Here is a 15,887-nt window from a genome sequence, read left to right on the forward strand (position 1 = left end):
GGACTACTAGATTTTGCATTGATTGCAACATGTATTGCTGCTTACATTGTTTCTCAAAATTACATTCTGAAACAGCAAGATCAAAATGATTTCAACGGATTGGAATCTGAAATGAAAAAAATTCTCCATAAAAAAAATTAAAAAATGTAAAAAAAATATATAAAATCCCTTAAAAAAAAGAAGAGACTATCGATATTCGTCGACCTCCACGTTGATGATAGTTGGGCAACGTAAACTTTGTTTCCGGCAAACGGACGATAGATATTCGTGAATCATTTTACTCTTACACGATGCTTAGAACCATGAAAATTTTTTATTGAAAAACTATGCGCTTTTCGGAAAATTTTTCAAGAATAAAAAGTTCTTGTAATCAGCCGAGGAATACGCCTGAATTTTTCCGGAGCGTTTTGAGCAAAATTTTGAATTTTGCAAAAATTGTTCATATGCAAAATCCAAAATTTTGCTCAAAACGCTTCGAAAAAATTCAGGCGTATTCCTTGGCTAATTACAAGAGCTTTTTATTCTTGATGATTTTTCCGAAAAGCGCATCGTTTATTGTAAAAAAATGCATGAATGTTTTCACAAAAAATTTGCCATTAAGACGCCATTTTCAAAATACTGAAACGAAAAATCGATCTTTGAACCATGGATTCTCAAACTTTAGACATTTATTCCACCGGTTAGTGAGATTCCAGGTTAATTACAGACTCGAAAAGCTTTGGAAAATGGTTCACAAAAAAAAATAGGCACGAAAAATCACGTTTTTTTTTGTTTAAACTGCATTTTGGGATAATAAATAAATTTTTTGAGGAACTTCATTGGCACCGTCGGAAAGAGGAGATCTTAAGCAATAAAAATATATGTGTCTCAATTTTTTCTAGTGTCGAATAGTCTTAGTTATTGGCCGTTGAAAAGCAGTGTATCGGTAGTGGCGTTTTGGCCGTTTAAGGGTTAATAAGCTTAAAAAAGTTCATTTTTGTTTATGATCTTGTAACAGTTCTTCATGCTGGAAAGCTTTTTCCCCCTCAAAACTAAATATTAGTCCTCAATCAAAAATTTATAAATTCCCTGAAAATAATAATATATAAGTTAAAAAAGAATTAATTTTGTTATTTGCGAAAAAGCCTACTGTTTTAACTTTTTTTTAGAGAGGACTCTTTACAGTATCAAAAAAAAATACCAAAAAAATATAAGGCGGCAATTAGGAGAAATTGGATATTAAAATCTTTGGAAACAATCGCAAGAACATAAAATTCAATACAAGAAAAGGTCGCGAATGGACCTCAAGTACGCGAGTGTCGTAGGTGTGAGACTTCAAATCTAAAAAGTGGTCACTTTTCGTATTTTTTAACCACTTGTACAAAAAATAAAACAAACTTTCTAGCATCGGGAAAGGAATAATCTAATTTTTCTTATTTTTTAATCACTTCGAAAAAAAGAACTTTAACATAGTAAATTATTTGTTATGTCAATTCCATATCCTCAGAGCTTCAATATGATGTATCCTCACATCTTTTTTTTGCGCATTTTACAAAACAAATGTGAATATAGTACCAAAAATGAATTTTGAAAAGGCAAAAAGTGCTCGAGTTGAAAATTTATCCAATATGTAGATTTGTGTACATAGATTTCATTCGGGACTCATAAGACTCGGAAACAAATTCAATTTGATTGCGTTCTTACGCTGATTACTTCTTCTCTGCCCATTGATAACATTTTATCCACGTTTAGTCATTATGCTGATTTTTATCATATATTTTATACGTATGCTTGTATAATATTTTTTTCTTTTTCTTAATAAATATCGAGTGGAGAGCTTTACATAATGACTTTGTGAAACTCTTCATCTGGGGTGCTTGCTAGAGAGATTGATCAGTGACCTGGATCGGATCAGTATAGCGGAACGAACGTGTTATTTAAATGAACAATACAGGTATTCTAAATAAATATAAAAATAAAAAATCTGCTTAAATAGACTAAGTAAGGTCTAAGATTATCTCCGAATTTTAATTATAATTTTTAATTACCTTTTATACATATGATATTATTGTCTCATTGCGAATACAGCAATATAACAAACTCATTTATCATACGCAATGTAGACAAAGCCTTCTTCAAAATTTAAGTAGGATACTTGACCAATAAGTCTTGCCGAAAATTTCGTAACTCTAGACAGTGCCATTATTTTATATGAGCAATTTTGCTTACCTTACTCTATATTTTTGAGTGATTACAAGAAGGTTATTCTCTCAGATTCATAAGTTAATTTACTGAACTCCAGCTTAAAATTATTTAGTTTTTACATTTTAAATAAATTTGTGTCTATAAACCCATAGTGCGCGCGCGCGTTTGTGTACGTGTGATTTCAAGAATTAAAAAAATCAGAAAAAATGTATTAGAGATTTCATGAAACTTTATGTTTTAAATATTTATCTGTTTTAAATTAAAAATTGGTTTGCTTGTGATTATTTTTCTTGGGAAGGGCGAAATATAAAAAATATTTGCATTAAAAAGTTCATAAAAGGTATGTTTTCTTTCATTTCTGAGGATCGTTTTTCAACTTTTCCATACTTTTCTAGTCTTTTAATGAATCGAGTCGCCACTAACACATTTTTAAACACAAAGAGGTTCCTGAATAAATCATTTCTTGTCGTATGAGAAAAAAATTAAGACAGTAAAACGTTGTTTTGTGCCGAAAATACCTCAAATTAAAAATATCAATCGTATTTATTGAGGGTTTTCAATAATAATAATAACAATAATAATAATAGTTAATTAGTTATAAACAATGAGGAACAGATATTAAAACGACGAAAAAGATAAATTATTATACCTTTTTTTGCGGTAAAAGTAACGTTATAAAAAATGGTTATCACTGTGAATAAATAATGGCTTGCCATACATGCAAATTTGGTTAAAGTCCAAAGTTTCGTTGTAAGCCAAAGATTAACAAACAATTTGTATTACTCAATTCTGTTAATTAGGTGTTTTATTTAATAAAAATAGTTATAAACAATAAGGAGCTTATATTTAAAGCATTAACCAACAAATTAATTATATTGTGTACGGTAAAAGGAATGTTATCAAAAAAGATTAACTTATTAAAGATTAAATTATTAAAAAGAATAACTTGTTTACTATTATTCTATATATTTAATTATTACCCTTCGTATGCGATTTATTTCGATAAAATGAAGTAAGGATTAAGTGCTGCATTGGTCTACAACTTTGCCTATAATGAATTATTTGATGAGAATTGGTAATTCGAGGACTTATAATTTTTGTAGAAACATACCTTCTCTTCGAGATGACAGTAGGCTGTGCTAATGTGTGCAAAAAGAACTAAGTTTTTCATTTCTTTGGCCAAGTCCAACATTTGCTTTGTTCCACGCGTGTTCAATAAAACGGCTCTCTTGAGGAGTTCATCAAACCTATTATAAAATTAATTGAAAAATGTATTGTTCAATTTTATATTATTTCTTACATCAAAATTTAATTTTTTTATAATAGTGAATACATTTTTATTAATCACAGAAATGAAAATGTTTATGAAACATTTAAAATAGAATATTCATCAATTATTTTGATGTTCCTATTTCAAGTTCTTTAATTTTTTATATTCTCATCTTGAAACTTTTCAAATCGCAAAACTTAAATTTTATTATTTTGCACGTTTACAATTTGAAGTTACTGACCGAATCCATTTCAAATCAGGCAGTGTTCTACACTGGAAATAGCAGAATCTCTCGGGGGCGAAATATGTGTTTTGTTTTAGAGGAAATTAGGCCTAATAGCGTTTATCGTGTTCTTTTAAAATCAAAATAACCGCGTTTTTTTTTGAAAAAATTAAAAATAGATTTTTTCAAAAAACCCACTGTTAAATTTGTTGACATTCTTTTAACTTGTTGTTTGATAATGAAGATATCTTGTGAGTTTGATGCTTGCTAAATAACTTCCGTGCGGCCGCAGCAGAATTATTTTTTCTTACAATAGAATTTTCTACTTTTTTCGGAAACAATGAGACAATCGCGAAATTGTTAAGATAAAATTTCCCACGTCTAAAAAATTTTTCTTCGTTTACAAGCAAAATTTAAAAATTACATTATAAGGCAGAAAAAATTTTCCTGTCCTCAAAAATGGTTTAGTCCGCATGGTGCTGATAAGATGACTTCGTTCTATTAGTAGAGATTTTTCAAAAATATTTAGAAGGTTAAAAAAGGTTGAGTTATCAAGAAACTCATTTTTATTCTTTTCTTCAAATTTTTAAAACATGAAAAATAATTTTTTCCTGAAACCCCACCTATTTTGTCCTTTCAAAAATTTTTGAAAAGTTTCTAATAATATCAGAAAGGCATCTTATAAGCATGATGCTGGCTAAACCATTTTTGAGGCCGGGAGAAATTTTTCTCTTAAAAATGTAATTTTTGATTTTTATTTGTAAACTATAAAAGATATCGCAAAAGAATAAGAGATATTTTTCAAACGACTTTTTTAGACGTGTAAACTTTTATCTTAACGTTTTTTTGTATGCGTCACTGTTTTCGAGAAAAAGTAGAAACTTTGATACGTATCGCCTAATTTCCATTAAAAACCAAGATATTTCGCCTCCGAGAGAACGGATTCGGTCTGGTGATAATTAACTTTAATTCACTCAAATTTGAAAACCATTAGTTTGATTTATAGTGCTTTATTTTTGTCAATATTGTAGAATTTTAAACGTCTTCAAATTAAAATATGTAGTTAGGTTTTGTCTCTTTCTAACACAGCAAATCCCAAGCATATTATTTATCTGAAGTTGCATAAAAATGTTGCAAAAAATTGACAACTACAATTATCTGACGACGGATCATTTTTATCTGCCTCATGATAAAAATTATCTGACTTAGGATAATAGTAGTTTTCAATTATTTGAAGCGTTTTTATCCAACTTCAGATAAATAATATCTCTGGGAGTTACTGTGCATTTGAATATTTTGAATTTTGTCCTTGGATTTGTTTATGTATTAATTCGTGATTTAAAATATGAATTGATTTTTTGAGATTTTCCTACCTGACTGTGGCTGCTGCGTGATAAACAATGCTGACCTTTTCACACAACATTTTTCTGTCCTCAGCTGATAATCCCAATCCTGGTAGTGACACATCTCCATTTACTACCGTCACATATTTTTTCACAGTATCAATGCCTCTTTGATCTTTGACTTTTTCAAATAACTGAAAAAAAATAATCGACAAATCATTAGCATATTTTCATCAATTATTTCATTTTGTAATCGTTTACTTCAAAGAATATAATACATTAAAGTTGGCCACAAAAAAAGTATCTTCAAGTAACATACTTGAAAAAAGTAACTAAAAATGTTAATAATACTACAGGATACTTGTGGAAAAAAATCGTATGTAATTAGCTTGGAGTTTAATAAATATTTTCCAGGATGAGAATGGAAAAGACTACAAAAAAATTACTTTGAAATAGAACTTTGATTGATTACTTCCACATTATGTGCAATACTTATCCATACAATACAAATCACAAAATTTTTTAACATTTTATTTGAAGTTTAGCCCTCATTCCGTGGTTTCTCAAAGAGTATAAATTTTAATGAAATTCATCATTTATATTCCTAACAACCCTATATTAAAAACGAAGTGCCCAGTGACACAGAAAATATTTTATTGGTGAACCTAAACACGGCCTATTAGAGATAAGCTGCTTGACAGCATTTTTTACATTTCTTTTATTTTGTTTAACTGAATTCAGATTCGGTTTTCTGTTTTTTCTGACTTGATTTTAAGGTACGGGAATTCCCGTTTCAGCCAGATGTCTTTGGCCTCTCCTGATTTATTTCACATTTTTTTCATTGAAAGTCACGCATGCACTTTTTAAATTCATTAAACATTATATCTGCTCATTGTGAAGATTGATTTGTGTTATATACAACAATTTTAATCTGTTACACCTATAATAATTACTCTTTATTAATACTTTTTGAAAAGCTCGTATAATTTTTGAATTAAAATATTAAATATAGAAACATAACATTTAATCCTTGTTTTAAATATTATAACCGTTCCTAAAAATTAATATTTCATTGAAAATTTTCTTCGGTTATGTAATCTAACTTAAAGATGCTCGATCACGTAACTTCATCCAAAAAAAAAGATCATTGCAATTTGTTCAGGATTTTTTTTAAGCTCCAATAAGGAGTTGGTATTTTTATCTCACGATCCACTTTCGAGATCATTTTAGTCCAGACCCTGAATAAATGTTTTTGTTTTGTTTCTGAAGCATCTTGAATTTTCACGTAATACTGCCATACATGAAAGCGTCTCAAATATTTAACAATTTTATTTTCATTTATCGATCTTTATGTATTTTAATTTTAAAAAATGTATTTATTTATTTGAAATACATTTTTCTATCGACATCACTATTTTATAAAATAATATAAATTGCCTTATACATAATTATTTAAATAGCTATATTTTTGGTAATAAAATAAATTTATAAAGATTTTTTTACTTTATTTTAAAGAATATTCTTAGATAAGAGAGAGCAAACTTTTCTGCAATTTCATATATTTCTCATAATGTACGATACGTCATAAAAATTACTTTTCATGTGGAGTTATTATTTATAAATGCGTATTTTGTAATGGATTTTTTTCAATACATTCATGAAAAATGCAATATTTTGCAATTTGCATTCCCAAAAGATTGTGCAAACCGCATTTTGTAGGGGAATTAAAAAAAATTATACCATCCACTTTTCTTAAGTAGAAAATTGTGGAATACAAATTTGGCAAAATGAATTGAATACACTGAAAAAAATGGTCTAGCTGTCCCAGCTAACCGTTTAGCTGGATTTCTAGCTGTTTTAGCTAAACTTGCCATCTAGAAAATATGTAGGTCAACTAGCTAGATAATTTCTAGATGACAAATTTAGCTAAAACAGCTAGAAATATAGGTGACACAGCTATATTTTCTTGAAAGGCGAAATCCAGCTAAACGGTTAGCTGGGGCAGCTAGAACATTTTTTTCAGTATATTGTTTAACATTCGAAATTTTTTAGATGATGGAAGCATTTCCAAATGAGGAATCTTTTCTTTTTATAGTAAGAACAATCTTTGACTCGTGAAGTTGACTTTTTCATTGTTATCTATTTTTAAAAGAATACAAAAGCCAACTTCACTTTTGGAATAATCGGTACTCTTCTATAGATTATTCCGGTATGTTTTGTAATGTTCTAGAAGATGTCAAATATAAATAGACGGCTATAATAGAATAATTGTAATATAATTTAATAGATATAATTTAATAGATGGCTATGGGTTTTCTTGAATATTTGTGTGTTTCGAAAATTCTTTCTACATTAGAATATTCCAGGAATGGCTTGGAATGTTCTAAAATTTTCATCAATAGAAAATTCTTCAATGTTCTTGTAGAGTGAAGAACTTTTTAATTTCATTTTTAAAACATTAGTAAAGTTTTTTTAGTTTGTGACAGTCGAATAACATTATTACCGTTTTTAATTAGTTTTAATTTCACCATTTCCAATCGAAAGATATTCCATTTTTGCAAAGTAAAAAAATAACCAAAACTATTTGGAGGAATTAAAAGAATTTTTCATTCCTGCAGAATCCACAAACTATATTGAATTGTAATCAAAGTATTCTTAACTTTCTGACAACGACCCATATTATAAATAATATTTTTTAAATTACGAAAATTCTTTTTATATTTTTTATCAAATTTCATAATCAATTTGTTTATCTTAAATTAAATAAAGAAAAATAATAAATATATACACAATATTACATGATACCGTTTATTTCTTGAAGGTAATAATCGATTACTATTTTTTTGCACTAAAATAAGTGGAGTGTGTACATGAGATAATTGGTTCTGCAGTCATGAAATCGATGGACGATCACACCTGTTGGAACACTTGCACTTCAAACCCATGCATACTGCTTCATACGAGTATAACGTGGCTTTTATTAGCAGAAATAAGTTTTTTTTTAAGGAGCTGATTTTGACCTCAATTTGTTCTTTAAGGGCAACCAGTAGTCTCATTTATTTAATTTTTCAAAAGGAGCAATTCACTTTTTTCCCTCCCTCCTTTTCTGCGTCACAGATCATCACAGTTAAAAGTTCCCAAGTATATTTTCAATTGTTCCATTCTTATTTGCTTAAACATTTTTTTCCAGTAAATCATGAACAGTTACTATTTTTTGAGATAAATGATATAGTTGATGAATATCAAAAATGATATTTTTGTTTAAGAATATTTTGCAATTGTTTAAGCAATGAATATTACTTGCTCCTTTTCACAAGAAAGATGAAAAAAATGATAGATTTTTCGAATCTCTTTTCCTATTTCGCTAATTTATTAATTATTTTCTTATCCTAATGAAATCGATCTGAAAAAGTATTCATAACCAGGGTTTCTACAGAATCTGTAACGCTAGTAAAAGTCCTTGAATTTTGAAGAAGATTCTGAAAAATCTGGAAAAGTCAAGGAATATTGAAGAAGAGCCGGAAATTTGTATTATTTTTTTAAGTTTTGATCATTCTCTTTGTACTTTTTTTTTACAAAATCAAATTGATAGGAGTTAACTAAATTATGTTATAACAATTTGAATGAGCGCGATAAATGTCTACCTAGTACTTTTTTTTACTATTAAGTATTAATTATTTGTTTAATGTATTAAAAAACTTTGTCTAGAATGAAATAATAGTCGAAAAAACTTTCAAAAGGTGCATTAATTTATAATTTTATGTATAGTACAGGCAGAAAAGATCATACACGCCTATTTTCTAAGCTGCTGCTAGAGTTTCTCACATTTTATAATATAAACTGTGGAATTTTTTCCTTATAGTAACATGAAAGTAATAAAACTCTGCATCTAACAAGTCTAGGTTTAAGGCAAAATAAATAAAAATATCAATTAAATAAAAAATCAATTTAATAAAAAGATATTTCCCAAAAGACATAAAATTTCAAGGTTCATAGTTCTTTGACTAAATTTAAGGGTAAATCTCTATCGTATTTTGCTAAACTGTTAAGATATTTTAAGTTTTTTTCGGTAGATTCTACCCTAGGGTCGAACTTGGTACAAAACATTCACAAAATTTCAAATAACACTCAAAGAAATTTCCTCTTGTCTCGAAAGTGTGCTTTTTGATTCGGTTGCAACAAATTTCACGTAATCTTGCAGCCAAATAATTCCGTTTGTGTAAAACCGATTTTCACGTGGTTCGAAACTAACCGGAAAGAGGACGATACTTTTGTTTCAAACCAAATTTTTCTCTGAGTGAATGATTATACTCATCACGTAATGAAAAAAAATCATAAAGTTTTTATAAACAGTAACGAATATTACCTAATATTACTTCAATTTATTCAAATATAATTAATAATGATTTTTAAAACAAATTTGTAGGTATTTATACATTTTGGAAATTTTACGACTTTTTTGTTCCAGTTTGACCCAAGGGAAGAATCGAGGGGGAAAATTCTAAAAATTGTTTAGCAATTTTAGTAAAATAGTTTAAAGACCTGCGTTTTAAATGATCACAAGAACATTAAAAAATTTTAATTATTTCCAGAGTTATTCCAATTTTTTGAGAACGTCTCAATGTGTCGCTTTTTGCAATATCTATTACTAAAATAGACATTTTTCATTCAACTTGAGCTTATTAGACGCTGCATTTTCTTACCTTTCGCGTGATAACGAGTAAAAATTTGTACTTCCATATTATGCAAATTCAGGCACTTTAGCCATATCTAAAAAAAAGGCGCATCTAAAAAAACAGTATAAGTTATGAGATAATAAATGTAATAAGCAATATGTTGCATAGTAAGCAACATAGTGTAAGAGGTTCGAAAAAACTAGGATTTTCTAAGTTGACCATAATTACGGACTGTCTTCCACACAAAAATATCACTCTTAACATTCATTGGCAGCGTCATTAATTCAATAAAATAGTAATTATTCAAGATTCTCAGTATACAATTTTGAAATAAGCAAGCGTGAAAGAATTAATATTTACGAAATATTGTAAGAGAGTCTGCTGTTCTTCCACAAATATATAATTAAATTATATAGTAGTAGACTGTTTTGTTTATTTTAAATCAAATTTTATTTAAGCACACACCGCGCAGCACCTTTTACTTATACCTGCAGCGCGGCGTCAATTCTCGGAATGACTATCTGGGAGTTCTATTTCGAGGTACCACTGTATATAGTTGAAAGTGCAACTGTTTTATTAAGAATTCAATAATTTTGTTGAATTCTTCTTTTATGGTCGACAATAATTTAACCGTTTTGTTGAATATTCGTCCTTCTGGATTGAAAATCAATCTTTTATAGTAGAAAAGTAATCTTTTTTGGCTGAAAATTCATCTTTCTTATTAAAAAAATAATCTTGTAAAATGAAAATTTAACTATTCCATTTTTGGTTAAAAATTGAAATTTTTAGTGGAAAATTTAGCTATTTGGATGAAAATTAATTTTTTTTTGAAAATTCAACTGTTTTGTAGAAAATATTGCTTTATGGCTTGAAAATTGAACTATGTGGTTGAAAATGCAATTGCTTTTGTCTGAATATTAATCTTTTTTATTTTTGAAATTTGACCATTTAATTTACAATAGATTTTTGTTGAAAATTAAACCATATGGTAGAAAATGTAACTGTTTTGTTAAAAATTCAACTATTTTGTTGAAAATGCAATATATTCCCACCTAATGTCTTAGGAATCTTAGTTATCTATACATTAATCTTATTTAAAAGAATTAATTCCCAAATGTTTGTGAAAATTCACCTTTTTTATGTGCCCAAAACAAGCATTTGTTTAAATTTCTGCTCAACCCGCCGAACGCCACGGGGGAATTCCGGTGCCCTGGCCTTGTTTTTGTTTGTACAATTCGATAACCGCGTTAACGTGGTCAGCGTAACTCTCGTCATCCGAGCGATGTGCGTTCGATTGCGTTAGAATGTTTAGTTAAGATGTGATATAACGATACGCTGAATACTTTCACCGCACGATAATATTCGTTCAGTTACATGTTTGAACGAGGCCTTGACTCTGTTTCTGCAGGTACTCGAGACGCTTTCGCTGACGAATTTACTTCCCAAATGCAAACTGCTGATTTAAAAATTATTTATTATTAAAAAATAAACATCTTTAAGAACCGTTGAGAACCCGATTTACAAACTGCATTTGTTTCGCAAATATTAATATTTATGTTATTTCTATCAAAGTAAAAGAGTGAATTTCAATTGCTTGAAGATTAAGGAGAGCCGCTCATACACAGGGTTGTCACGCAGTCACTCTTTACTCACTTTTTAAAAATTAAAGACAACTTTAGACACTTTAATTTATCTTATTTTAGATTAAGGAACTAATGAACTCCTTCTTTATTGTTGAAAATCCAGCTGCCTTCTAAAACGTTGATCTGTTCAGCTTTTCTTCAAGCCTTCCTTCCAAATTCGCCTGTTTGGTTGAAAATTTATTTTTTGTTAAAAACTCATATCTTATGTTACACAATTATTCTTTTTTGTTGAGTATTCAACTATTTTGCTAAAAAATACTTCTTAATCTTTTTCGGTTGAAAATGCAACTCTTTGTTTGACAATTAATAATCTGCTTTGGGCGAAGATTCAACTACTTGTCCAAAATCAATTTTTTGAAGTGAAACTTCTTTTGGTACGGGAGTGAATTGAAAAAAGCAACCGAACAGAAGGACGGAAGTCTCTCCCCCCTCCCCCTCTCTCTTACAAGTATACTTTCTCTATCTCCTCTCTTTAATCGCGTCTTCCTTTTGTGTGGCGATTCGCAATTTCTCTAAAGGCACCTCTTCGAGGTATCCCCACTATTCCCACGTTAAGCAAAGCATGTATATGCTCGCTCTCTCACTGCACTATCTTACTATGGCATGTTCTCACTACTCCACCACTATGTAAGCTCCAATGCACTCATACGCTGTTGACAATTAATTTTTTAACTAAAAAATTGACTATTTCATTTTTTATTGAAAACTAATTTTTTTGTAGAAGCTGAAAATTTTTTGTAGAAGTTGAAAATGTGACTATTTTATTGAAAATGATTAATTCTGTTTTAATTATTAATGGTTTCAGCTAAAAATTAAACTTTTCAATTCTTTGTTGAAAATTAATCTTATTTAGTAGAAAATTCAACCATCTGGTTGAGGATTCATGTATTTTGTCAAAAATTCTTGTTTTTAGTACAACATTAATTTTTATTCTGAATATATAAGACTCTGCGTTTTTGAACATTGGCTAAATTAGCGCGAGTTGAAGTGAAAAAAGATTGGAATTTTTCGTTTTCAAAAAATCCACTTTTTAACAATTATCTCAAAAACTACAAAACCTATAAATTTTTGCAAGAGGAAAAAAAGATGAAATTCTCTACAAGTATCAGTCTTTAAAATTGAAATTAGAAAGATTTTTAAAATTGACACTCAGGACACTACTTCTCAGGCTGAATTCGGCCGTGTCCCCATTTGGTCGCCAGCGGTTCAATTTTCGACCGATTTCTTCAAATTTTCAGAAAAACTTTCTCCAAATCTAGTGAACAACTTTCTTGAGATAAATTATTTCAACTAACATTTTTTTGATGACCGTCCCACTGGTCGAAGTTGGCAAAACCTGGTTTTCGTTTTCAGTCAATTTGTGATTAAACAAAAACAAACATATTCATTTTTTTAAAGAAAGTAAATAGCTTATAGTCATCGCTTATATATTCAGAATAAACCATACACGTTTTCAAGAATTTTTATCAACAAACGGCCGAATAATCGCGAGATTTGTTTTACAAAATATTGATTTTTAATCGGAACATTGTATAAGTTTTTATTGATTATCTTGAGTAATAATTATCGAATGAAAAAGTTTGATGAGAAAAATTTGTCGGCCGTGTCAAAGTGAATACGAAGGTATATTTTATTTTATGTTTGTGCCGTTTGTCTTTTATCGATAGATTTTCCCAGGTGGACAATGCTTCTACGCGTTTTCGAGCGCTTGTTGAAAGCGCGACGAAAGATAAGTAAAACTTCAATCTCTTAAAATTGTATATTCTTTATCAGGGATGACCAATTTTTAACTCGATATAAAGCTTAAGATTCACTGCGACTGAAAGCCGAAAGCATATAAGTAATTCGTAATTGCCACTGAATTTAGCAATTCGCATTATAAAGTATTCAAAAAACATGTTTTGAACAGTTCTATGGCGCAGTTTAATTTGGAAGCGTAAAAAAGTTTAGCGAATTTTATTATTTTAATTATTTCTGAGATATTCCAAAATAATACACATAAGAAATTAAACCACTAAATATTATGAAGTTTCAAATTGTTCAATTTCAAATTAAAAATGATTCCAAACTATGATGGTGGATCAAAAAATCAAGATGAAATTGGATGAAATATAAATTAGAGAAACTTAATTTGGAAGCTTGTGGATTTACGCCATTTTTGAAGTGAAAGTGTTACAAATGGAATAATTTTAAATTGAAAAATTAAAGACAGTCTAACTTTAAAATTTAAATCGATAAACATACTTGAATTTGTAATTGAACGTCATAATGAGTTATCAATTTTATGTATTAAATATTAAAGAAGTAAATAGTCTGAATTTGAAAGTATTTTTTACTTGAACAATCTTTAATCAAAAGCTCTAAAAATGGTATAATTTCAAATAATATTAAATTAAAATCATGAAATCATTTTCATGTTGCATTTTTAATCTATCGAATTTTGATTGCATTTAATTAAAAATGTTTAATTGTGCAGAACTTAATTTGAAAATTTAATTTTCAATGTAATGCGACCCGAATTGAAACCCTATAATTTTTAATTTTATAAATTAGAACACAAAAAACTAATAATAAACTTTACATTGATTCCGACGTAAAAATGACCTGAGACAAAAATTAACTTCATAGCATAAACTTGACCAGAATATCGGTTAAAGTTACTTTTGTTTTTTCATGATAAGAATTGTATTTTGAAAGACGTTAAGTTGTCTGAATAAAACTTTATCCCTCTAAAAAATTACCTGCAACAAATTTTATTATTAGTTTTTTCTGTGAAGGCTTCCCATATTTTTCAATCTAGAATGCTTCGTACCGAAAATTTTTTAATTTTCTGTACGTATAATAAAAATTCTTTCGTTTTATTTATCACATACCACGATTGACAGGAAGCTGATATAAAATTTCGTTTTGTATGAAATTTGATTTAAAGTGTCATGTGTCGTGACCATTTCATAGCCCTAATAAAGACCATCCAGGAATCAGTTAAATCATTTCGTCAGCAGATTCTTTAATCTGTTATCTTTATTTTGCTGTCAGTTACATTTTTGCATATATTGTTGCTTCACGAAGTAAATATACTGATAATTGTGTCAATCAGAAAAAATCGTTGTTGGATCAAGCATAACATAAATTTAGGTATGTTAAGCTGACGTAACCACATCTTCGAATGGAGTTGGAACCTATCTCATAATTAAGGGCTCATTTAATGCTAATTAAATGCCCTATTGCCAAATTTAATGCTGCATTATTTTTAAAAAAACCAGGGGTTACGCTAACTTAACGTTAAACTCGCGGAACCCCATGTGAAATAAATGTTAAATCTAGTTCTGGCATATCACATAATTAAGGGCTCATTTAATGCTCATTTAATGCGCAATTGCCAAATTTAATGCTCCACTATTAAAAAAAAACGGGGGTTACGCTAGCTTAATGTTAAGCTGACGGAACCCCATGTGAAATAAACGTTGAATCGAGTTTTATCATATCACATAATTAAAGGCTCATTTAATGCTCTCCAAAACCCCCAAAAATTATTTTCCAAAAGCCAATCCTAATACTGAAAAACCACCCTTAATATAAATTGTACACAAATTGTAAATCTGACCATAATATAATTAAGGGCTCAATTAATGCTCATTTAATGCCCCGCTGCCAAATTTAATACTTCACTTTTTTTTTAAACCGGGGGTTACGCTAGATTAATAATAAGCAGACGGCACCCCATGTGAAATAAATGTTAAATCGAGTTTCATCCTATCACATAATTAAAGGCTCATTTAGTGCTCTCCAAAACCACCAAAAATTATTTTCCAAAAGCCACCCCTAATTCTGAAAAACAGCCCTTAATATGAATTGTGCACAGATTGTAAATCTGACCATACTATAATTAAGGGCTCATTTAAGGCTCACTTAATGCCCCACTGCCAAGTTTAATGTTCCACTATTTTAAAAAAAAACATGGGTTACGCTAGCTTAATGTTAAGCTGACGTAACTCCTTGTGAAATAAACGTTGAATCGAGTTTTTCCCTATCACATAATTAAAGGCTCATTTACTGCTCTCCAAAAGCACCAAAAATTATTTTCCAAAAGCCACCCCTAATACTGAAATCCCATCTTTAATGTAAATTATGCACAAATTGTAAATCTGACCATACCATAATTAAGGGGTTAATATAAGTTATTAACAAATTGTAAATCTGTCCATATCACATTTGAGGGCTCATTAAAGGCTATTTGTATGCCTTTTAAGCAATTCTAATCCTCTGCTGATGAAAAAGAGGGATTATACTGGCTAAACGCTAAGGCGGTACGCGAAAATAAGGCAAGATTAATTCTTAACTTTTTTTAATACCGCATACTGTCTGAATTTCAACTATTCAGATTTTAATAATTTTGAGCGGAAAAAAAAAATTTTCTGACGAGAAAGAAAGAGGACAAGTACCTCTCATTGGAGTTGTAAAATACACTTTTCAAAATCTATAGAACTAATGGGAAGAGAACAGAAAAAACAAATAAAAAAAGACGAAATTAGACGAAAAATATAAATA

At 29.1% G+C, this 15,887-nt stretch overlaps 1 protein-coding gene across 1 annotated transcript in view; it reads right to left on the reverse strand.

Annotated features, from left to right (window-relative positions):
• LOC117177118 (putative fatty acyl-CoA reductase CG5065) overlaps window positions 1-15,887 on the reverse strand; it is a 66,033-nt gene that overhangs the window by 18,313 nt on the left and 31,833 nt on the right. The window contains exons 3-4 of the mRNA XM_033367612.1: window positions 5,051-5,214; window positions 3,296-3,431 (exon numbers count right to left, since the gene is read on the reverse strand). Of these exons, the coding sequence (XP_033223503.1) occupies window positions 3,296-3,431; window positions 5,051-5,214 (300 nt within the window). The remainder of the gene's footprint in view (window positions 1-3,295; window positions 3,432-5,050; window positions 5,215-15,887) is intronic.

This window comes from Belonocnema kinseyi, chromosome 7 (assembly GCF_010883055.1).
Source record: "Belonocnema kinseyi isolate 2016_QV_RU_SX_M_011 chromosome 7, B_treatae_v1, whole genome shotgun sequence".
NCBI classification, from domain to species: Eukaryota; Metazoa; Arthropoda; class Insecta; order Hymenoptera; family Cynipidae; genus Belonocnema; species Belonocnema kinseyi.